This window comes from Ichthyophthirius multifiliis (assembly GCF_000220395.1).
Source record: "Ichthyophthirius multifiliis unplaced genomic scaffold scaff_1120509251293, whole genome shotgun sequence".
Taxonomy (NCBI): domain Eukaryota; phylum Ciliophora; class Oligohymenophorea; order Hymenostomatida; genus Ichthyophthirius; species Ichthyophthirius multifiliis.
Window position 1 is genome coordinate 1 of NW_004086015.1, and position 24,159 is coordinate 24,159.

Below are 24,159 nucleotides of genomic sequence, written 5' to 3' on the forward strand. Positions count from 1 at the left end.
TATACTATTATATATATATATATATATATATATATATATATATATATATATTATATTATATTTTTTAATTTTCTTTATAATTTAATTTATTTCTTTTTTCTAATAAAATTTTTCTTATATTAATATATAAAAGTAATTATATATAGTTTTTAAATATAAAATAAAAAAAGTATAATTTTAATAAGGATAAATATAAGCTTAACTTATAAATTTTTAATAATAAAAAATTTATTTATAAAATTTTATTTATTAATATTTTATTAAATAATAATTTTATTTTAATTTTACTTATAAATAATTATATAAGTTATTTTTAAATTTTAGTTATTTTTTATTTAATTATTTAGCTTGTTTTTAATTGAAATAAAATAGTTTTAAATAAAAATTTGTTAAATTGATCAAATTAATTATTTAATATACATACATATAATTCATTATAAAAAGAAAATATAGAACATTTTTTACTTATTGATAAAAAATATTTAAATGTATTATTTTTTTTAAAATTATTGTTTAAACATTTAGAAAAATTATAACTTATTTTAATTTTTGTTGATTTTATTTCAAAAAAAATAAATATATATAAATAAAAAAATTTAAATAAACAATAAAAAAAAAAAAAAAAGAAAAATTTCAAAGTATTATTTTGAAAAATAAATAGCATTTAGTTTAAAATCAATTTAAATATTTAATAAAGTTAATGTAAAATATAAATATAATAAATTTAATTGTAAATATTTTTATAAAAAATAACTAAATATAAAAATTTAGCGCCAACAAAAAGAAATAATTAAGTATATAAATAATAATTTTTAATTATTTGAAAATTATTTATTATATTTATACATTTTTTATACATATATATATTTTTTTATTATGGTTAGATCAAACTTTAAACTAATTAATTTTATAATCTGTAAATATTCTCATAAATGCAAACGAATATTACATAAGAAATAATTAACTTTATATTATTAATATAATTATTTAAATTAGAAATAGGATAAAGTCAATTTCTTTTTAACTAATTATTAATAAAATATAATTAATTAGCTTTTACCTAAAGGATATTCTCTTATGTTTTCTTAAAAATCTATTCGTGTAAAAAGTACTTAAAATAAATAACTTTATGAATAGGCCTTAAAGAAACCATAAAAAATAACAGTAATAATTAAATGAATATTTAATAATAGTTTATATTTAAACTAACTAACTAAAAAAATAAAAAAATAAATATATATATTTTTATTAATTTTAATACAATAAAAAATATTATAAATATACTTGTATAAACATAAAAAAATAAAAGAAAGAGAATTTAAATGATTATAATTATTAATAATTTATTTCTAATCCATAATTATAATCTTGTCTATAGCCGATTAATAAACAATTTCTTAGTAATGATAATATAAATAATTAACATAATTTAAATACAATAATTATATTCATCTATAAATTAAGAACCAAAACTAAGAAAAATAAAAGTAATAAAAACTATCAAAAATTTTTGAAAATAATAAATCTTCTTTAGAAACATAAATCTGCTAAATTTTCTTGAAACCAATAGATCCTGATGAATTTAAATATCCAAACTACTTTGATATAGTTTAAGAACCAATTGATTTATAAACAATTTTAAAAAAATGCTATTATTATGACTCTTTTAATGAGTTTATTTCTGATATATGCAAAATATGGTCTAATAGCTATTTATTTAATAAAAAGGGTCTTAAATATATTAAATGACATTAGAAATGGATAAATATCTAAAAATTAATAGCTTAATTTTAAAATAATAACAAAAGAAAAACTAGTAAATAAAAAATTAATTGGAAGAGCTAAATATGTAGGTGGAAATGTTAAACAGAGATATTGTTAGAATTAATTAAAATAATAATTGTTTAGGTTTATAAAAATAAAGGTATTTTTATATCTATATATCAATCTATTTATTTAAGAAAATTATATGTTTTAACTTGTTTTTATAATTAAAGATCAAAAGGAGCTCCTATAAAACTTGATATGCCTATGACAGAATAATAAAAAAAAGCACTCGGATAAAATATATTAAAATTACCTTTAAATTGTTTGAGAGGAGTTTGGGAAATAGTTTAAAAAGACAGTTCTTAAACATACAATTCTAAAGAATTATCATTTGATATTAATGATTTATCTATAAGAAAAGCAAGAGAATTAGAGTTATATGTAAAAATAAAATTGAGAAATTTTAACAGAAAAGGAATTAATAAAAAATTGTAAAAATAAAATCAAATATAAATGTCTTAAATTATGCTTTCTAATGATGATGATACAGCTGCTGCATAATAAGAATTTCCACTAATTAATAAAGATGAAAATTAAATTTATCAAGCGCCAGTAAGTAAATAATGTTAATAAAACGTTAATAATGATGATATTGAATAAAATTAAATAAAATGTGATAAATAAACAAAATTAATTAATAACGATTCTTCTTTTGAAAGTAATAAAATTTTATTATTATTTAAAAAATATTTTTGTTAAAATTTTATAATAGATGAAAGCGATAGCTAGAATTTTTGATTTGAAATAAAACATAAAAATAATTATAATAATATAAAATTAATTGTTGAAAATAAATAATTATATATTAAAAATAATTATTATAATTATAAATATGTAAATATATTTATAAAAATAATACGCATATATTTTACTAATTTATATATATTTTTTATATATAATATATTGTACAAAATAAAAATATTTATTTATAATTTTCAAATTATTAAATAAAATATACTTTTTAATTTATTTTAAAATATATATTTATATTTATATAAAAATATATTTTTTTCTTTTTTAAATAAAATTTTAATTTTTTGTTTTATTTAATAATTTTGTATATTTTTACTTTATTTTATATATTATAATATTTATTGTACTGATATTAAAAAAAAAAAAAAATATTTTTTTTATTTTAAATCTATTATATTTTTTATTTATTATTTCCTTTTTTTATCATATATTTTTGTAAATAAATTAATTTTTATTTATTTTCTTTTCTTCCTTTTTTTTTTATATTGATAATTTACAAAAACAAATTTACACAAAATATATAAAATAGAAAGCTATTAAAAATATTGTAGTAAAACTGATATGCTTTACTAAATTTTTTTTTTTTACTTTATTTTTTCAACTTTAAAATTTTTTTTTTTCTATAATTAATTAATCAAAAAGTATAATATAAAAAAAATGTACATATTAATTATAAAGAATTTATTTTTTTAGTTTATATATATTAATTTTTTAATAATTTCAATTTATATAAATTATTTTATTGAGGAATTATGACAATATTTGTTACCTTTATATATTATTATTTCATATTTTTTTTTTATATATCTTACATAATTAGTATTCATTTTTTTTTTATTGTAAAAAGTATATATTTATTATATTTGTCAAAACTTAATTATTATTTTGGTCTAAGAATATTTAAACCAAATAAGATTTTATAGACCAACAAATATTTTAAATTTAAGCAAATATGTCACAAAAATCAATTGAATTTAAAAAAATAATATATATATGAAGAAAGAAAATTAAGTTTCACAAAAGTTATGTACTATTCAAAATTTTAATATCTAAAATACAGAAGAAATGATAAAAGGCTTAGCTTTATATAAAATAATTATTTTATTGTTTTAAGCAAGGGTAAAAATAATTTTATCGAAGACAGTTAAGATTCTTAATAATTTATAAATCTAAAATTTTATGTATCTGAATATGCTAATAAAACTAAAATAGTTAATGTTCTTAAAAAACAGAATAAAAATTAAAACAAAATTACCTTTAAGTATTTTATACTGATTATGATATTGACTTGTAAAATAAAGAAAACACTTTTAAAATTATGAGAAAAGATTTTAACTTTAATACTTCTTTAAAAATACATAAATAAATGTTAATTTAGTTAGAAAGAGTAATTTTTAAAGATTAATTTGGAATTTTTACGTAAGGATTATAGTAATTAAGGGTATAATAAATCTCTAATATATTAAAATGAAGATTTTTTTTAGAATTTATTGTTGAAATTTACTAAGATTTAACAATTATTTTATTTTATAACTTATAAAGGATTTTTATAAGAAAAGGAAGAATTTGATATTACTTTAAAAGATAATTTACTAAAAAAAATAATAATGGATAATAAAAAATGATACTAAGTTATTTATCTGAAAAATTATTTAAATAAAAATAATTAAGTAGTAATAAGTAATAAACAGATATTTATTTAAAACTCTTTTAAACAATTGGATAGCTAAATATAAAAGCTATATATTCCTGAAGTTAATTCAAAAATAAATTAAAATAATTATTAAAAACATGAATAGTATTGTTAATCATTATAATGTATTTAATTCAATAAAAAATTAATTTTTTAAATAACAAATATTATAAATCATAAGATTAATAAGTATAAAAAAATATTAAATTTTTTTGAGATTATTTTATTACTTTTTAAGACCAAATGAACAATAGAATTTACAAAAAAAATCCTAATAATACAAGTTAAGTAAAAAGACCAATGTAAAAAAATCTAAAAATAATTGACAGTAATATGAATTAATAAAAAAAAGCTATTTATTAGTTATAAAACAGATTAAAAATCTTATCTAAATAAATAGAAAATAATTCTTATAAAAATATATAATATTTTTAAATTAATATTTGAAATATAAAAAATATATTTTTTTTTCTTTGAAAGATTTACGAAAGAAATAATAATATTTATTTAATATATTAAATTTAAAATATTATTTATTTATTTAAAAAAAAAAATATATTATTAAATTTATTAATCCATTTAATATTATATAGATTTTTTTTTTTTAACTAATATATAAAATAATATATAGTTAAATATATATTTAGTTTAATATAAAAAACTTCAAATATAATTTATATTATATTAAAATTAACTAAAATGAAAAAAAATCTTCCGTGATAAAAATAAAAGTAATATAAAATAATTATTTTAAAAATTTTTAAAATATTAATTTTTTAGAATTTTAATTTTAGTTTAATTTATTAAAGATTTTTTTCAACAATTTTATTCTATAAATTTTTTTATTTAAGAAAAGTATAAATTTTAATCAATTTTCCAACTATCATTATGTTATCCTTCTTAAATTTCAAATAAAATTTTATTTTCACTTCCACATTTTTCATATAAATAATCCATTTATTTGCTAGGAATTATTTCATCTTTTTTAGCTTTTTTGTTTTTTTTTTAATTTATATGTTTATTAATTTTTTTTTTTTAAAAAAAAAAAAACTTTTTATAAATAAGGATGGATTTTTTATATTTTATATGATATCAATTGTTTTCCAATTGTTTTTTAGTATAAATTTAGAAAATTAGGCCAATGGTTTTGCTATTATTTCAACCATATCATCTATTGAAGTAAAAGTATTTTCTAAAATTATTCCTTTTGGTTGTTTATTTGTATTTAGAACACCATAACATAAAGCAGCTGCTCCTAAACTTCTTCCATGCAAAAATATTTTATTTTTATCAATTTATGGGCATTTAAAAGCATATTAAATGATAGCTTTACTATCTATTTATAAACCTTATTCATTAATTTATTGAACCTCATCTGAATTACTATATCTAAATATTTATTTATTTTTAAAAAAATAAAATAAAATATTACCCTCTATATGCTATAATAAGTATATTAACTTTTACATTCTCAAAATAATTTTTTAAATAATATAATCTATGGCCTATATCTATTGTTTTTTTTTTTTTTTTTTTATTGTTTTAGTAAAAAAATATTTAACTTCCAGCATTTTCATGAAAAAAGACAACAGTAGGTTTTTCATTGCTATTTTCTTATTTAATTAACCACCTTTTTATATAAAATTTATATGTATTTTTTTTAAATCAATAATTATATATAATGAAAAACTAACCCTCTTAAAGTTATTTAATCTAACGTTTTTATTTAGACATCTTCATAGTTTAAATTCCTTTTTTTATTTTATAAAATGATTAATTCCTATTTCTATATATGTATAATTTAATAAAATAAAACCATTCTTAAGGATTACGATCTCCTAAATTATTATATTAGGGATTTTTAGGTAGATTTCCATATTCTTTTTTATTAATGTTTGTTTATAAATAAATATGATTATTTAATTATAAATAGTTTATAAGAATATATACATGGCTTATATAAAATGCTTTCTTAAAATATGTATAAACCTCCCAAACATAAACCTTAAAAATAAAATTAATATATATTATTAATAGTTTATTGTTACTTAAAAATGATATTCCACCTTAACCTTATTCTATTAAATAATTACTAAATGTATAGTTGTTATTAAACATTTTTGTATTTTATGTTTATGTTATTTTTAAATTAAAAATTAAGTAAAAATAAAAAAATATATGAAAATACAAAAAAAAATGAATCATAATAAAATAAATTAAATCTTTGATAATAAAATAAGCACAATTTAGTTATTTAATTTTTATATTTTATTATTAATAAAAATAGTTAATTTATAAATACTTTAGTTATAAAATTTAATACTAATTGAAAAAAAAGATTAAAATTAAATTTATCATTCATTTTTTATAATTAAATAATATTTAAAATATTATTAAAAAATAAAATACTGACAAACATATATTATTAAATCTTTATTCTTATTCTTTAATCTAATGCAGAAAAAAATAATATTCAGGGCATAAACAAAAATTTAATAAAATAAAACTAAAAAAGTAAAAATATAATAGATAAGAAAATAAGCATTAATATTATATAGACTTAGATATCTAATTTCATCAGTATTAATTTTAAAATAAACAAAAACCAATGTCAAATATAAATAAAAATTGAAGGAATTTTTATTGATAATGATTTATATGATATTATTAGTATTATTATCATATTTTATAAATTTAGTTAACTTATAATTGGCATATTAATTAATACAAAAAAGCCGTCATTATATTGTATTCATCAAATTGATGAAGTTTTATTAAAATATAATATTTTTTTTTTATATGATCATATTAAGAAAAATAAATTGAATGATTACACATTTATTTTCTATTGTTTACTTGATTTAGTATAATAATATATTAAAATTAAATGTAAATTAATTTTATAAATTCAAAAGAAAGTTTTAATATATATATGATTCTATGAAAGTAAATAAAAATTTAGTGTAGAAGGATTAAATCTTGAAAAGACTACACCTTTTAATAAAGTTGCACTTTTCTATATTTGCCTTAGTCGAAATTAAAATAGAAATTTAATTGTGTTTTTTTAAAATAGTTAAGTTTCAAAACATATATAATATTTATAAAATTGAAAATATTTAAAGAAAAAAAAAATATAATATATTTAATTATTATAAAAAGAAAAAATATAAATTATGTTAAGTAAGGGAAATAAAACTAAATTAGAAAATTAAAAATATGAAAAAATCAAATTAAAAAATATTTATTAGTAATATAATAAATATATAAAGTATAATATAAAATATATTAAGCAAAAAAAATATAAAAATAAATAAAATATAAAAAAAATTTAATATAGTAAAAATAAAGATTAAAAAATAAATAAATATAATAAAAAAAAATATAAAGATAATAATAAATATCTATATTTATATTTATATTTATATATATTTATTTTTTTTAATTATCATTTTTTTTTTTAAATATTATTTATTTATTTTTTAATTACTTTATCTTTTTTTTATTTGAATAAAATTATTTTTTTTAATTTTAAGAAAATTCCTTATATAATTAATATATTTTTTTTTAATAAATATAATATATAAATAAATTTTTAAAAAAATACTAATAATAGTTATAAAATTTAATGTAAATTTTATTATAGTATTTCTTTTTTTGATTAATAAATATTTCAATTAAAGTTTTTTTCCTAATTAATTTATTTATAACAAATATTAAAATAATAAGTAATATAATTTCAAGTTTATTAATATTTTCATTTTATTAAATACACATTCATTCAAATTATTACCTTTATTTTTTTCTTATTCAAAAATTACATATTCTTTAATAAATATATATATATATTTATTTTAACTTTTTTATGATTTTTTTAATCTTGCTTTTTTTGAAATGATTATATTTTATTTAGCTATTTTTATTTTGCTTATGATATTAATTTTTTTAGATACCTTGAACATAATTTATTTTTATAAATATATTTATTTATATTAGTTCTAATATTATATAACATTTATTTTATTTTATTTTTTAATTAACAAAATATATTATATTTTAAATTAAAAATATTTTAAAATATTAGTTAAATCATAAAAAGATATTATTTTTAAGAATTAATTTTATATTTTGAATACAAATTTAATTAATTAATTCACTACGATTATTTGTAGTTTATATTTCTCTATTATTTCATTATTTTTATTAATTAATTCGGTTTAAATTATATTTGTTTTATTATCTTCTTATGTTAACGGCTTAGTACCTTTTTAATTTTAATATTTATTTAAAATAATTTATTTTTATATTGAGTTTGCATTATTTTAAGAATAATATGAAAGGAAAATTATTATTCAGAAATTAAATATTTAAAATTATATATTACATTTTATTTATATATTTAAAATAAAATATGATTAAAAATATAACGTTATTTTTTTATTTTTAAATATAAATTAATAATAAAATATATATTTTATTTTAAATTTAATTTATATATATATTAATATAATAAACTAAAAAAATTTTATGTATTAAAAAAAAAAAAGATGGTTTTAGATATTCAACAATAAATATAAAATAACAAAAAATTTTTAGAATTAATGATAACTTTATGATTTTTATTTATATATTTATATTTTTTTATAATATTATATTTAATTCTTTTGTTTTTATATTTGAATAGACTTTAACTTTCTTTATTTATTAAATTTCATATTTATTTTTTAAAATTATTTCTTTAAAATTAATTTTCATATAAAAAAAAAAATACTAAATAAAAATAATTTGAAGAAAATAAATATAAATAAAAAAATTAATTTTGAAAATGTAAAAAAAAAAAAAATTAAATAAATTTTTATATATAAATATAATTTATTTAAAATTTAAAAAAAACACTACAAATTTACTATTTTAATGATTTACTAAGACTATTTAAGAGAAAAGTCTATATAAAATTTCATATTATGCTTAAATGAAAAACAAAATCTTCCGATTTACTATACTGAAAAAGCAACTTACCTATTCGATTCATAATTTAATGAAACATTTGATGAAATCTAAACAAAATAACTTAATATAGAAATATTATCTGAAATAATTAAAGAATCTTAATAAAATCCAGAAGTTTAAAATGATCTAGATAAAACAAAAAATATTTTATGTAAAGTAAATGAAGGTTTCGAGAGTATATCTAATTATGCTAAAAAAATAAATTTTTAACATACTTATTTGAAAGATATTATTAATATAGTTTTAATACACACAGATTTATGTAAAGGATTTTCTGTATCATAAAAAACTTTTGGAATATAAAATTTTTGGAAATAGAAGAAGAAATACTTTTCTTTGATGAAAATATAATAAAAGATAAAGAAGGAACTTAGTGGTCATTAAATTACGAAAAATTTAAATCAAAACTTATAAATCTATTAAAAAAATATACAGAAATTGGTAATTCTAGTTGAAGAAACTATATAAATAGAAATAATATATATAAGTAGTTGATAATTAATAAAGAAATAATAAAATATATATATATATATAAATATTTATATATAATTTATTTATATAAATATTCCATTATATATGAAAAATTTTTAATTTATATATTGTTTTAATTTTATAAATTATTTAAAATCATTATTGTATTTTTTATTTACTTATTAAAAATTTTATTTATTTAATTAAAAATAGTTTTAAAGATATTATATTTTATAATTAGTTTTAAATATTTTTATTTAAATTTTATATTTTTTTTTTTCTTGTATTTTTTAATATAATTATATAATTTATATTTAATTTTTTTTTTTTTATTTTAATTTATTTATATTATTTTTTTTTAAATTATTGATTTATTTAAATCTATTTTATAATAAATTTTACACAAATTTTAATCACACTTTTATATAAAATTTATATATATTAAAGATATAAATTTATAAAGAATAATAATATTTTTAAAAAATATAAAAGTATTACTAAAAACAAAAACAAAATATTAAAATAAAAATCAAAAAATTAAATAAAAAATTAATAGTATAAAATTTATATAATTATAAAAAATAAATATATATATATGTATATTTTAAAATGAATAATTTTATATAAATATATTAATATAAATATATATATATAAATATATATATATATATATATATAAATATTTTAATATTTATAAATATATTAATATATAAATATAATAAAAAAATGAAAAATGAAATTGATAATATTATTAATCAAATTTAAAATAGTTTTTCTTATAATATTCTAGATATCCCAAATTTAGTTTAAAAAGCATAATAAATAGATGAAAATAATCCAAAATTAAATTATATTTTATCTAATTATTATTTTTATACTCATTAATATTCTCTTAGTATTATTTAAAGCTAAAAAGCTATTGAAAATTTGAAAAAGTCTTGTTATAATATTTAAAATAAAATTGAAATATAAACTGAAGTTTAATTTTTTTTATCTTTTTCTTTTTTTTACAATCGTGAATTTCTTCTTTCCGAATAAAGTCTTAAATATAATTTATCTTAATAAAAAAATAAAAAAAAGACATAAATATTCTATTTTGAATAAATTTAACAAAAACTAAATTAAATCCAAGAAAAAAAAAGCTCTTTTCAAGAAACAGAATAAACAAGGAAAAACGAAGCCTAATAATTTCTTGAAATATTAAATTAAACATAAAAATAACAATATATGTCCCAACACGGATTTTACGTTTATATAATATCTTAAAATTGGTTCTAAAATTGGAAAAAATACGTTTTTATAAAAGAAGATGAACAAGAAGACCTAATATAACAAAAATAAAACCAAAATATTATTTAAAAAGATGAAAATATATACATATATCCAGGTTTAGTAGATAATTTTGACATTTTAGACTATAAAATAATCATTTAAAATTTTCAAAAGGATCCCAATAAAATAAAAGATTATCAAAATTATCCTTTAAGGAAGCATTTATCCGAAAAAAATCATTTCGTAGTGCTTCCAGGTCCTGCGGGGGATTTTTTATTCAAAAAATATAACACAAACTATAAAATAAAACGGCTAATTTTAAATTCAATAAACTAAGAAATAAGTTAAGTCGAAATCCACTTAATTTAAATAAACTTCATTTTTTTTTAATAAGAATAAATGGTTTTAACAACCTAAATAAGTAAATAGGAAAACATAGATTAACTAAAATATAAATTATTAAGAATTTTTAAGGAAAGACATCCAAAAATAAACCCAATTAAAATAAACATTTATAAACTAGAAAAAAACAATGATATTTAATCTTTCATTTAATTATATTAAAATAGAGAAAACAGTTCAATTTTTATAAATTCTGATAAATATAATCCTAATACATATATAGAAGTAAATATATATAAATATAAATATAAATATATATATATATATTATATATATATATATATATTTATTTTTTTAACTTAAATTTCATAGGATATAGAAATTCTGCCTTTAGATATATTTATTTTCGAATATATTGATAATAATAATCCTGAATTCATATTAACTTCAGATATAAATAATATTCCATAAAATAAATGCGGCTTTTGTAAAGAAAATACAAAACCTCTTTCCTTATGTGAATGTAGATTCATAAAATACTGTAATATAGATTGTTTACGTAAACATCGTCATAAGCATAAATAAATATGCAAAATAAATTAAAGGCAATATCAATAATATTAATAAAAATCACTTCCAAAAAGTTCTTAATATTAAAAATAACAACAACAACAACAAAATAAAGGCCTTTGTGGTCTCCAGAACATCGGTAATACCTGTTTTATGAATTCTTCATTATAATGTTTATCTAATATATAAGAATTAACGAACTATATGCTTTTAAATAACTACTAATTGGATATAAACTCTACAAATCCACTAGGAACAGGTGGTTAATTAGTAAATGCATACTCTGAATTGATAAAAAACATGTGGAATGGCCAAAATACTACTTCTCCTTTTAATTTAAAGAAAATACTATCTAAATTCGCTCCTTAATTCTTAGGTTATTCATAATAAGATTCCCAAGAATTACTTTCTTACCTTATAGATGGTTTACATGAAGATTTAAACAAAATTAAATAAAAACCTTTTGTTTAATAAATAGAATCTGATGGCAAAAACGACGAAGAAACCTCTAATTAAGCCTGGTAAAATTACCTTAAACGAAATAAATCAATAATAGTCGATTTAATGGTAGGATAGTTCAAATCAACACTAAATTGTCCTACTTGTAAGAAAATTTCGGTCACTTTTGACCCTTTTATGTCTTTATCAGTACCTGTACCATATATATAATATATTAACTTGAATATATATTATATTTCTTTCAATAAATTACCTTAATAAATAATACTTAAGGTATAAAATAAAATAGAAACTTTATAAAATATACTCGAGAAAATATAAAGGAAAATTACAATTTCCGAAAAATAATTAATCCTATATTCAATAAATAATGATAAGCAAATTTTACATTTTCAGTCTTTAAATGAAAAAATATACAAATTTTCATCCCAAAACCTACTTTTTTTAGTATAGGAAAAAAAAAATGCTATATTTGATTCTGATTTAGATTAAAATATATAAGAGGAGTTTATATAAGAAATAAAATTATAAATAATAGACTAATTTAGGACTAATAATTAGTAATAAAATATGATCACTTTTGAACGTTTTTTTTATATAAATAAAAATTCTTCCAGTTATAAAGATTTACATTACAAAGTTTGGAGAATTTTTAGATTATATATGCATTCTTAATTAGAATCAAATAATCATATTAATATTATAAATCTTGAAAAAAATACCTTATAGTAACTACATGAGGAATTCTAGCATTTTTTTTCAATAGAAAACGAACAAAATCACCCTTACTAATTATTTTTTGACTAAAAAAACCCAATATAAATCACAGAAGACCTAAAACTAATACAAGACCCAATATTTAAAGGATAAAACAAATCGAAGACAATATACTTGATTCCTCAAGAAAGCCTATAAAATCTTCTATTTGACAAATACGAAAACTTCAATAGCCAAAAAAAGGAAGAATAAGAAAGTTAATAAAAATAAACTTCGCTTTACGATTGTTTAAATTTATTTGTAAAAGAAGAGATTCTATAATAAGGAAATGAATGGTATTGTAATATATGTAAATAACATAAACAGGCTTCTAAAAAGATGGAAATTTATAAAATTCCCAAAATAATAATTTTCCATTTTAAAAGATTTAAAATGAATAAACTCTCTTCTATAGGGTCTTTTTATTATGCTTCTGGGGGTTAAAAATTGGATGAATTTATTGATTTTCCTATATAAAATTTAAATTTAGGTAATTATGTACTCTCTAATTTAAAAAAAGATAAAATTTTATATGATTTATTTGCAGTTTGTAACCATATTGGAAGCGTAAATGGAGGACATTATACTGCTTTTGCGAAAAATTTTCTTAATTAGAAATGGTATGATTTCAATGATTCTAATGTTTAAGCTATTTCAAATGATAAAATTGTTACTTCTGCGGCTTATTTATTGTTTTATAGAAGATAAGATAGTTAATTATGATATTTTTGTATTTAATTTATATGTTTTTATATATATATTATTATAACATTTTTTTTTAAAAAAAGTAAAATAAATTAGATAAATCTTTTTTTTTTTTGTTCTTTTAATTAAATTTGTTACAAAATAATGGTTCATTTATTTGTCCCCATAATTATAATATATTATAAATATATATTTAGATATAATAATATGTATGTATTATTAAATTAATTTTAAAATCTAAATCAACAAAAAAATATTATTAACTTAATATGTTAATAAATAACAAAAGTTTCACATTATTCTGAACTATTTAACTAACTTTTTTTGAGAATATTTAATATATTGAATGACCTAAAGTTTTTACAATAAAGAGATTTATTTGATTTCATATTCTAGTACTATTTAAATCCAAAAGTGAGTTTTTTAACAATAATAATTGCTTACTAAGATTAAAAATAGATGTAAAAGCAAACTTTAAATTGTATACATAAATAAATATAATATATTTTCTATTATGGGGGGGAGGAAAGTTAAAATATATATATTTACTATTTTATATTATTCCAAAATATTTTTTTATCAATATTGTCTCCGAAATATCCTTATATTCAAACTTTTTTTAAGATAATTTTCAGTATTTTATTAAATATTTACACTTAAATCTTGGTTTAATTTTTTTATTTACAAATAAAATATTTTCAAATTTTAATCTTTCTCCTTCCAAATACTCCATTGCATAAACTAAATGATTTTAATCTTAAAAAATCTCTTCTAATAACCGTAATACTATCAATTTTGTAATTTCTAAAATTATTTATTTTATATTTATATATTATAATTGACTTTTTTTTAAAAAAAGAAATAAATAAAAATATTTAAACGAAAAAAAAAAAATATACTAAAAATTTAAATTCAAGTTTATTTACTTTTTTAATAATTTTGTCAGTCTAAATTTCAAATTTTCTTATCAAAAAATTATTAAAACTTTAAAAAGCTTAAAAAAAACCTCAAAAGTACTTAAATATAAAAAAGTCACTAAAGTTTTATAAAATACAATTCTTTTTCTTAAGAACCATAACCTTTTTTCAACTAAATCTCTTTCTTTTATATATAATTTCCTTATATTTCATTATTATATTTTATAAAATATAGTATTATCTTCCTTTTAAACTATTAATTTTTAATATTCCAAAAATATAAATTTTTTAAAACTTTAATCATCTTTGATTTTTAAAATAATTTCCCAATAATAATAATTATATATGTATTTTATATATATATTAAAATATATTTTTAATTTAAAATAGTATTTTGTATATTATAATTTTATTTTTGCTAAATATTGAAAACCATTATTTATTTCTTATTCATTCATTTAATATCTTAAAATTTTAAATATATTAAGTTTTTTATTTATATATTTTTTTTATGGGGGATATATCATTTTATAAATAAATATTATCGTTTATCGTTTATCGTTATATCTTTAATATTTTAATTTAAGAAAGTCTTTTATTCGAAATAAATATTAACATAAAATTAATTTTCCCAATTTATATATTAATTTTGTTTTTATTAATTATATTTTAAAATCTAAATTAAAAACAATAAACAATAAAAATACATTAAAAAAATAGGAAAAAATACTTTTTTAAAAAAAATATAAAAATAATAATATAAAAAAAAATTAAGTAAATAAAAAATAATAATAGAAACAAAAATTCACATATATTATATTAACTATATTTATATCTTAATATTTTTTATTTCTTTTAAAAAATAAAATATTTAAATGGTTATTTAAATAAATTAAATATATCATAAATTTTCAAACAAAATTAATAAATAAATAAAAATTAATATATTTTCAAAAATTAAATATAATTTTATAAAAGCTGAGTACTTTTATAATTTTACTACATTTTTTTTTTTAAAAATAGCTTTATTTTTCATTATCAATAACCTATTAATTAAGAGTATTATATATTATATAAAATAAATTATTTAAAAATATAAATTAAAATATATACATGAAAAAAATATATATATATATAATTAATAATTGAAAAATATTCTTTGCTTATTTTCTATAAAATAAAAAATATATTTTTATATATAAATTATATTTATATTTTTTTATAAATATATAATTTATTTTTAAATATTTTTAATTTTATTTTATTTTTAAATAAATTAACAAAATGTTATATATTATAATTTTATATAATATTTAAATCAAAAATAAAAAAATATTATATAGATTTATATTAATGTATTTATATATTATTAATGTCATAAAATATGGATTATTAATATTTAATTTAAAATAAAATATATTTTTTATTTGATTATAAAATTTAAATAAAGATATAATATTAATTTTTGTAATCTTATGTAATGAAGTATAAAAAAAAAAAATTGTCATTATAAAAAAATTAAATATATTATATATTTATTTATGTTTAATAATAATATATATATATATAAATATAATAATACTCTAATTTTTATTTTTGTATTTTTTTTATTATGTTTTTAATTTATTACATTTATTAATACAATATAACTTAATTATTTACTTTTTTAAATTTGTAAAAAATTTTATTTTATTTAATAATTTTAAATATTAAATATAAATATTTATATAATAAATAATGATTTTATTAACATATATTTTTTAAAATATATAATTTTTAGAATTAATATATTTTTTTTTTTTTTATTAAAAAAATAAAATAAAAAAATTAAATATTAACAAATAATTAAATGATTATAAATTATTACTTTTATTAAAAAATTAAATATTAAATATAAAATTTAAAAAAATCAATAATTAAACAATAAAAAATTTAAAATCTCGAAATTAAATATCTAAAGCCTAAAGAATTTTCTTAATTATAATAAAGGATTATAAAATAAAGTATTATAACTTTAAGGCAAATATAGAAAATTAAAATAATAGATTAAATTATAAAAAAAAAAAAATTAATTTTAATGTATATATGTCAAATAAAAAAAAATGAATTTAAATGTTTAACATTTGATGATATAAAGTTTTAATAATATAATAAAAATTATATTTCATAAAATAAGAAATAGCTAAACAATAATATAAAAAATAATACAATAGTATTTATATTAATAAAAAATAAAACTGAGTTTGAAATAGATTAAACATTAATTTAAAAATAATTATTGCTTGCAAATATTTCTTCATTATAAAAAAAATAAAAATTATTTTATTATTATTTTTTTGATGATTATGATAAATATATCATATAATTTTCTTAATATAAGTTAGAAAATTTTAGTAATTATTACAATTATTTAGGAAAGGAATGCTAAAAGTATTAATTTTATAGTTTTATTAATTAAAAAAAGTAAAAGTAATACTTTTTAAAAAAATAATATTAGTTTTTAAAATAAATAAAATATAAAAAAATAATAATGATATAGTCTATAAACTAAATAAATATTAAATTATCAGAAAAAAAAACTAATTTAAAAATTAATGAATATTTTATAAAAATAAATTCTTCAAAATAATAAATAAAGAATTAAATTAATATAAGAAAAAAAAAATAATATAAAAAATAAAAAATATTCTTTATAAAATAAAGTAAATATAAAAAATATGAATTTAAATAATAATAAAAAGTAATTAATATTAATAATTAAATAAAATAATAAAGTAAAGTAAATAATAGAAAAAAAGTTTATAGTAAGTTTCGTTATTATTTATTACATATATACATATATATATATATATATATATATATATATATATATATATATATATATATATTTATAAATTTTATTGTTATTAATATAATATATTAAATTTTCAATAAATAAAATTTATATTTATAAATAAATTTTTTATATTTAATTTTTTTTTTATTTATTTATAATTTTTTAAATAATTTTATTCATAATCCTGTCAATCTGTCTTATTCATTTACACTTAATTTAAAAACTGGCAGTAATTTTTAAATTCTGCATGTTTAAAGCTTTTTAGCATTTCAAAAACTGCACTTTAATATGTTGTTAAATGTGCTCCAGCCTATTACATTCTTTAAAATGCAGTGGATCTATCTATAGGATTTATACTAGTAATACCATCAGTCAATAAAAAAACTTAGTATTCTTTTTCTAATAAATCTAAACAAGTTTATTAAACACAAACATGTGCTTCAGCTCCGTATAAAATTGCTGTTTTTCTTTCTTTATGTTAATCCAAAAATGCCTAAGTTTGTTCATTTATCATTGAAAATGTTGCCTTTTCGAATTTTTAGGATAAATTTTTTGGTAAATCTTTCTCTAATTCTGGTACAGTATTTCCAAACGCTTTTACATTTTAAACTGTTACTAATATTGGTAATTGTAAAATATTAGCTGTTTATGCCATTTATTTTGCAGTATTTATAATGTTTTCGGATTTATATATGTGTTTTATGAATCCTTATTATATATCACAGTTAAATAATATAGTGTTAGCTTATAATATTCTTGCTACTTTAAAAAGACTCATTTTTGTTTGTTTGTTTGTTAATATATATATATATATTATTTATAATAAAATATATTTTTATTTAATATAAAATAAAAATCTAAAAATAATTAATTATTTTAATAAAATCTGATTATGAAATTTATAAAGTATATATATATATATATATATTTTTAATTTATATTATTTTTTATATAAATATATCATAAATTTTTTTTTTTTATTTATTTATTTATAATTAATTATATTTAATTAAAACAAAATAAAAAATATTTTTTTAATTATTAATCAACATATTTATTTTTATTATATTTTTTTTATAATTTAATATATTTATTTATATTTAATATTAAATTAAAATTTATTAATTATTAAATCATTTTTAATATTTATATATCATATTTTTTTTTGTTTTAAGTTTTATTTTAAATTTTTTTAATATTATATATATATAATTTTTTAACAAATACTTATATTTATTTAATTTTTATATTTTTCTTTTGTTTCAATATATAAAAATTTTTTTTCATATTTTATTATTTAATCAAAGTAGAAATATAATTGTTTTTTTTTAAAAAAATTTATAATAATTCTAATCTTGAATAATAATTTTAACAGAAAATTTATCATATAAGAAGTATATTTTTTCTAAATAATTAGAAATGATAATAAAATAATAAACAATTATGAATAAAAATTATTAAATTATCAAGTTTTATATATACAATTTTTTCTTAATTCTATCATTAAATTATAAATATACTAAATTAATTATATTTAAATAATATTTTTGATTTATATTTTCAGATTTTTTATAATTAAAATATTCCTTATTTATTGAGTAAATAATTAATTTTTTTTTTCTAAACTCATATATATTTATGTTTAAATTTTATTAAATAATTTTTTTATTTTTAAAAAAATAAATAATATAATCTTACATTTTACTTATAAAAACATATTTTTAATTTTTGAAATTATATAAATAATTTTAAATTTTAAAATATTTTATGTTTTTTTAAATTATAAAAGATTGATTATATATTAATAAACAATAATTAAATAAATATTCAAATACAATACAATAATAAGAGATATTTAAATAAAAAAAATTGATTTTTTAAGTATTATTTATTTTCTTAAAATATCATATTTAATTTTATTTTATTAAATTAAAAATGGTAACATAATAGAAACTTTTTTATAATAATTAATTAAAAAAGTATAATATTAAAAAAAAAAAAAATTAATTAACAAAAAATATTAAAATAAAAATTAATTAATAAAATAATAAAAAACAGAATCAATAAATTATTATTATTTATATATGTCTCAATAATAAAACTCAAATACACTCAAAATTGAGCATTATTTAGTTGGGAAAACACTAGGTGTAGGAGCTTCTGGGAAAGTTAAGCGTAATTACTAAATATAATAAAGCAATTAAATATAATAATAATAATAAAAAAAAATAGTCGCAAAACATGATATAACTGGTAAGGATGTAGCAATAAAAATAATAAATAAAAAAAAATGACAAGTAAAAAAATGAGTAGCAAAGTAAAAAATAATAAGCAATAACATATCTTATAAAAAATTAAAAAAGATAAAAAGAGAAATTAGATTACTTAGATTTTTCAACCATTAAAACATTATAAGATTATACGAAGTTTTAGACACAAACACTGATATTTTTGTCGTTACCGAATATATTCCCGGTGGAGATTTATATGATGTTATAGCATCTTAAGGTCGTTTACCAGATTAAGAAGCAAAAAAGTATTTTCGATAAATAGTGGCAGGTATAGATTATTGTCATAGAAATTTAGTTGCTCATAGAGATTTAAAACCCGAGAATATTCTCATAGATGAAAATAATAATATTAAAATTGCCGATTTTGGACTTAGTAATATTATGAATGATGGAAAATATTTAAAAACATCATGCGGTTCTCCAAATTATGCAGCACCAGAAGTTATATCTGGGAAGTAAATAAAATATAAAAAAAATTAATAAATTTAATTTTTTTGTTAAAACCTCAAAAAAAAAAAAAGACTCTATTGTGGAACTGAAGTAGATACATGGAGTTGTGGAGTTATTTTGTTTGCATTATTAGCCGGATATTTACCTTTTGATGAAGAAGTTATACCTGCCTTATTTAAAAAAATAAAAGGTTTTTTTCTTTTAAATTTTAATAATAAAATGAGTTTATAATATATATATAGAAGCTGATTTTTTAATGCCTGCGTTTTTCTCGGTTGAAGCTAAAGATCTTATATATAGAATTTTGAGGCCTAATCCAGTAGAAAGAATAAAATTTCATGAAATAAGGTTTCATCCTTGGTTAAGAGAAAATATTCCTTTTTATATCGAAATTTTTAATTTAAATACTAGAATGGAAAATAAAAAAATAAATGAAGAAATATTCAAAAAACTAATTGGCTTAAAAAATATAAATTTCCATAATTTAACAGAAGAAAAAATTAGAAAAGTTATTAAAAAAAGAGATGATTATTCATTTGTTATTGCATATGATTTATTATAAGATGATTTTAATAAAACTAATAATAAAAATTAAGGTATTTTTATTTATATAAATGTATATTATATATAAACAAATACTATAATAGAAAGTGTAGAAAATACTTTTATTTTTAGACCTGTATAAGATGATTGTGCTATAGAAACAAATAATGCTTATATTGATTAAATATTTAATTAAGGGTATTTAAAATCTATATAAAAAATATTTTATATTAAAATAAAAGAAATATAACAAATCTAACACCAGAAGAAGAAGAAATACTAGGCTAATGGACTTATGGGAAGATATATAGTTATCCGGCAAAGAAAATAATGAAAACAATATATGATTGTGCGGGATAAATGGATATTGTAATAACAATAAAATCTAATGATTATAGAATAAAGTGTCATTATAGAAACCCAAAAAAAATGCATAGTGCATTTAATAATCATATGGAAATGATGTAAGTGGAACTAAATAATAATATAATTAATTAGGGAAATAATATTAATAATTTAAATAATCAAAATTAAAATTTAAATTAAAAGATATATGGAAATGGATTAAATATCGAAGAGTAAAAACAAAGAAATAAAAACAATGATGATTAATATATTAATATTATTGGGGAAAATGGAAATGGATAAAGTAATTAATAAACTACAGATAAAAGTAATATTGCGAAATATTCAAAATAAGAAATAGTCTTTACTATTTAAATATATGCAGTACAAAAATAATATTATTAATTTTTAATAATATTATAATATAGATGCCTAATGAAAAAGACCACATTGTTGATGTTATTTTAAATAAAGGACATCCTATTATCTTTTTAGAATTATTTAATTAGTTTTTAACTTTAATTAATAAAAATATTTAATTAAATTGATAATGTTGAATATAAAGATTAAAAAAAAAAAATATAATTATAATATATAATTTTTTATCGTTATTTTTTTTATTTAATATGAAATTTATTTATTTTTTAAACTTAAGACAAAATAAAAAAAAATTGCGAAAAATTGATAATAGACTTTTTTATTGCAGATTGAGTTTTTTAAAAATAAGGAAAAAAAAAAAAAAAACAACATGGAAATATAATTTATATTATTTGAAGTTATTATAGTTTATAAAAATTAATATTCAATTTTTAATAATATTATTATTATAAATTTTATAAAAAAAGATTTCTAAAAAATACGTTATATTATATGTTTTTGTTACTTTTAATAAATAATTTAGCCATTTATTTAATTTTAGTTATCTATTACATAAAATAAAATAAAGAAAATATATATATATAATATATTTTTTGAAATAAAATATGTCTTTTTATTAAATTAAATTAAAATATTTTTGGTTATAATCTTTTAAATTTTTTATATAATAAATTTATTATTTAATTTTATATTTTTTTATTAAATATTAAAATTTTATATTATAAATATTATGTTTTTTTATAATTTAGATTAACTTTTTAACTTAGTTTTTAATTATAAATCAAATAATATTTACTATAAATTTAGTTTATTTTAAATGAATTTTATTTTTATTAAGTTTAATAAAAATTTGGAGTGAAAACAAAAAAATTTTAAAAAATATTATATATAAATTATTAACATTAAAAAAAAAGTATATAAATATATAATTATTTAAAATTTAAAATAGCAATAATTAAATTATATTTTAATCAAAATTTATAAAATTAATAATTTTATTATTATAATATATAAAAATTTTAATTATTTTATCTGCACATAAAAAATAAACGAGTATAAGAAATTATAAAAAACATATTTAAATAAAAATAAAATACTATAACATATAAAAATGATAACCCTAAAACAAATTGTATAATAATTGCTACTCGAGATACAAATAAAATATATTCAATAAAATAGTTGTGATTTCAATAAATCGTATCTTTAAAAGAATCACCATTTATATAAATAAAGGTATTTAGAGTAAATTCTTAAAGAAATAAAATAGAAAATAATAAAATTAAATAAATAGAAACTAAATAAAAATTTATTATATAGGCAATAATAAAAAATAGAATATTAATAGTCAAATAAATAGATAATAATGGCGTTTAAATTATTTAATAAATAAGAAAAATTAAATATTTTTTTTTATAAATATTAGTTTAGAAATATAAAATAAAATTATAAAAAATAAAAATATCTTCAACTATTTAATAATAAAAACATTTAAATAATAAAAAATTGGAAAAAAATATATATAAATACATTGTTAATAAATAACATGATAATAAAAACTATAATATAACGTAGTCCTACTATTTCTACTTTAGCAAGTTTATCTTAATGTGATAAAACTTTAGTACTTTAATATATAATCGGAATTCATATAAATAAGAATTAAATCTCTAATAATAATTATTTATATATCTTTAAAAAATAAAAAATAAAAAATTTAGATTATTAAAATATAATAATAGAAGAAAATATGATATGTGTTATATTAGTTTAGAATATATAAAAATAAAAAATAAAAAATACATATGTAAATTAAATAAATTATATACATAAAAGTATTAATTTTATATACAATATTTGAATAAAAATATTATATTCTATTTTTTACAATAATTAAAAAGAGTTTGTTAAAAAAAATAAAAAAAAGTAAGTTATAATAAATAAAAATATATATATATATATATATATATATTTATATATTTATATTATATAATTTAATATTATAAAATTTAATTTTAATACATTATATATAGTTATTTAACAAATATTTAATAATCAAAAATTTATCATTAATATAAATCTTTATTTTTTTCATCTAAATATTCCATTAAATTCATTATATTTTCTTCATTAAAAACCTCCTCAGGTACTCTACATCCTGACAAATCTTCCATAATAAATTAATCTTAATTTTAAACAAATTTTAAACTGAAATTTTCTAATTCATTTTTTTCTTAAAAAAGACATAAAAAACTATTTTCATCCCATTTTTCAATATCTATAATTTTGATTTTAAAATTTGGTTCAATATCTATATATATATCAATTATAAATTTTTCTTCTATAATTAAATCTTTTATTTTTTCAATAAAAAAAGCAAGTATTTTTTCCTTTAAAATATCACTTTTTTCATTTAATGTTTCATTTATAATCCCACAATGCCTTTAAGAAATCCCTTTTAATTCCCCTTTTTCGACAAACAACCGGAAAACCATTTCTTTATGGAGGTTATACCACTTTCTTAATATTAAATATAAATCTTCT

The 24,159-nt window shown here is 14.0% G+C and overlaps 4 protein-coding genes across 4 annotated transcripts, besides 59 other annotated features; 2 read left to right on the forward strand and 2 right to left on the reverse strand. All coding sequences in view use genetic code 6, as the record gives it.

Moving 5' to 3' along the window:
• Window positions 1–62: a microsatellite.
• Window positions 9–61: a microsatellite.
• A 141-nt stretch (window positions 63–203) lies between the features above and the next one.
• Window positions 204–295: a microsatellite.
• A 541-nt stretch (window positions 296–836) lies between these two features.
• Window positions 837–875: a microsatellite.
• A 1,703-nt stretch (window positions 876–2,578) lies between these two features.
• Window positions 2,579–2,658: a microsatellite.
• A 117-nt stretch (window positions 2,659–2,775) lies between these two features.
• Window positions 2,776–2,837: a microsatellite.
• Window positions 2,815–2,880: a microsatellite.
• Window positions 2,881–4,891: 2,011 nt separating this feature from the next.
• Window positions 4,892–4,929: a microsatellite.
• Window positions 4,930–5,030: 101 nt separating this feature from the next.
• Window positions 5,031–5,065: a microsatellite.
• Window positions 5,066–5,089: 24 nt separating this feature from the next.
• On the reverse strand, window positions 5,090–6,092 carry IMG5_177050 (hypothetical protein; the record flags this gene model as incomplete). Its single annotated transcript, XM_004027654.1, has 5 exons — window positions 5,090–5,262; window positions 5,325–5,662; window positions 5,706–5,784; window positions 5,836–5,903; window positions 5,968–6,092. The coding sequence occupies 5 exons, from the start codon at window positions 6,090–6,092 to the stop codon at window positions 5,090–5,092; spliced, it is 783 nt and encodes a 260-aa protein (XP_004027703.1).
• A 344-nt stretch (window positions 6,093–6,436) lies between these two features.
• Window positions 6,437–6,490: a microsatellite.
• Window positions 6,491–7,521: 1,031 nt separating this feature from the next.
• Window positions 7,522–7,669: a microsatellite.
• Window positions 7,523–7,674: a microsatellite.
• Window positions 7,568–7,673: a microsatellite.
• Window positions 7,612–7,667: a microsatellite.
• Window positions 7,675–7,694: 20 nt separating the features above from the next.
• Window positions 7,695–7,774: a microsatellite.
• Window positions 7,701–7,773: a microsatellite.
• Window positions 7,702–7,775: a microsatellite.
• Window positions 7,767–7,812: a microsatellite.
• Window positions 7,813–8,887: 1,075 nt separating this feature from the next.
• Window positions 8,888–8,927: a microsatellite.
• Window positions 8,928–8,987: 60 nt separating this feature from the next.
• Window positions 8,988–9,022: a microsatellite.
• Window position 9,023: 1 nt separating this feature from the next.
• Window positions 9,024–9,084: a microsatellite.
• Window positions 9,085–9,801: 717 nt separating this feature from the next.
• Window positions 9,802–9,841: a microsatellite.
• A 79-nt stretch (window positions 9,842–9,920) lies between these two features.
• Window positions 9,921–9,962: a microsatellite.
• Window positions 9,963–10,062: 100 nt separating this feature from the next.
• Window positions 10,063–10,139: a microsatellite.
• Window positions 10,090–10,139: a microsatellite.
• Window positions 10,140–10,198: 59 nt separating this feature from the next.
• Window positions 10,199–10,241: a microsatellite.
• Window positions 10,242–10,251: 10 nt separating this feature from the next.
• Window positions 10,252–10,299: a microsatellite.
• Window positions 10,257–10,300: a microsatellite.
• A 16-nt stretch (window positions 10,301–10,316) lies between these two features.
• Window positions 10,317–10,479: a microsatellite.
• Window positions 10,372–10,469: a microsatellite.
• Window positions 10,373–10,434: a microsatellite.
• Window positions 10,373–10,470: a microsatellite.
• Window positions 10,379–10,469: a microsatellite.
• Window positions 10,480–10,978: 499 nt separating the features above from the next.
• Window positions 10,979–13,873, forward strand: IMG5_177060 (ubiquitin carboxyl-terminal hydrolase family protein, putative; the record flags this gene model as incomplete). Its single annotated transcript, XM_004027655.1, has 2 exons — window positions 10,979–11,600; window positions 11,745–13,873. 2 exons carry the CDS (start codon window positions 10,979–10,981, stop codon window positions 13,871–13,873), a joined length of 2,751 nt encoding a protein of 916 aa, XP_004027704.1.
• Window positions 11,655–11,711: a microsatellite.
• Window positions 13,874–15,519: 1,646 nt separating the features above from the next.
• Window positions 15,520–15,566: a microsatellite.
• Window positions 15,520–15,577: a microsatellite.
• Window positions 15,578–15,706: 129 nt separating this feature from the next.
• Window positions 15,707–15,743: a microsatellite.
• A 195-nt stretch (window positions 15,744–15,938) lies between these two features.
• Window positions 15,939–16,020: a microsatellite.
• Window positions 15,958–16,020: a microsatellite.
• Window positions 15,967–16,025: a microsatellite.
• Window positions 16,024–16,114: a microsatellite.
• Window positions 16,115–16,523: 409 nt separating this feature from the next.
• Window positions 16,524–16,568: a microsatellite.
• A 186-nt stretch (window positions 16,569–16,754) lies between these two features.
• Window positions 16,755–16,784: a microsatellite.
• A 634-nt stretch (window positions 16,785–17,418) lies between these two features.
• Window positions 17,419–17,458: a microsatellite.
• A 142-nt stretch (window positions 17,459–17,600) lies between these two features.
• Window positions 17,601–17,665: a microsatellite.
• A 130-nt stretch (window positions 17,666–17,795) lies between these two features.
• IMG5_177070 (isochorismatase family protein, putative) lies at window positions 17,796–18,386 on the reverse strand (the record flags this gene model as incomplete). Its single annotated transcript, XM_004027656.1, has 1 exon — window positions 17,796–18,386. One exon carries the CDS (start codon window positions 18,384–18,386, stop codon window positions 17,796–17,798), a length of 591 nt encoding a protein of 196 aa, XP_004027705.1.
• A 17-nt stretch (window positions 18,387–18,403) lies between these two features.
• Window positions 18,404–18,460: a microsatellite.
• A 199-nt stretch (window positions 18,461–18,659) lies between these two features.
• Window positions 18,660–18,715: a microsatellite.
• Window positions 18,716–19,567: 852 nt separating this feature from the next.
• Window positions 19,568–19,605: a microsatellite.
• Window positions 19,568–19,607: a microsatellite.
• Window positions 19,574–19,653: a microsatellite.
• Window positions 19,600–19,663: a microsatellite.
• Window positions 19,602–19,658: a microsatellite.
• Window positions 19,603–19,653: a microsatellite.
• Window positions 19,607–19,653: a microsatellite.
• A 25-nt stretch (window positions 19,664–19,688) lies between the features above and the next one.
• Window positions 19,689–21,785, forward strand: IMG5_177080 (protein kinase domain protein; the record flags this gene model as incomplete). The annotated part of the gene is made up of 8 exons (XM_004027657.1): window positions 19,689–19,783; window positions 19,841–19,925; window positions 19,972–20,354; window positions 20,421–20,539; window positions 20,592–20,945; window positions 20,997–21,090; window positions 21,442–21,541; window positions 21,666–21,785. The coding sequence occupies exons 2-8, from the start codon at window positions 19,899–19,901 to the stop codon at window positions 21,783–21,785; spliced, it is 1,197 nt and encodes a 398-aa protein (XP_004027706.1). The 5' UTR covers window positions 19,689–19,783; window positions 19,841–19,898.
• A 506-nt stretch (window positions 21,786–22,291) lies between these two features.
• Window positions 22,292–22,357: a microsatellite.
• A 517-nt stretch (window positions 22,358–22,874) lies between these two features.
• Window positions 22,875–22,922: a microsatellite.
• Window positions 22,923–23,088: 166 nt separating this feature from the next.
• Window positions 23,089–23,120: a microsatellite.
• A 441-nt stretch (window positions 23,121–23,561) lies between these two features.
• Window positions 23,562–23,607: a microsatellite.
• Window positions 23,588–23,629: a microsatellite.
• The last annotated feature ends 530 nt before the right edge of the window (window positions 23,630–24,159 follow it).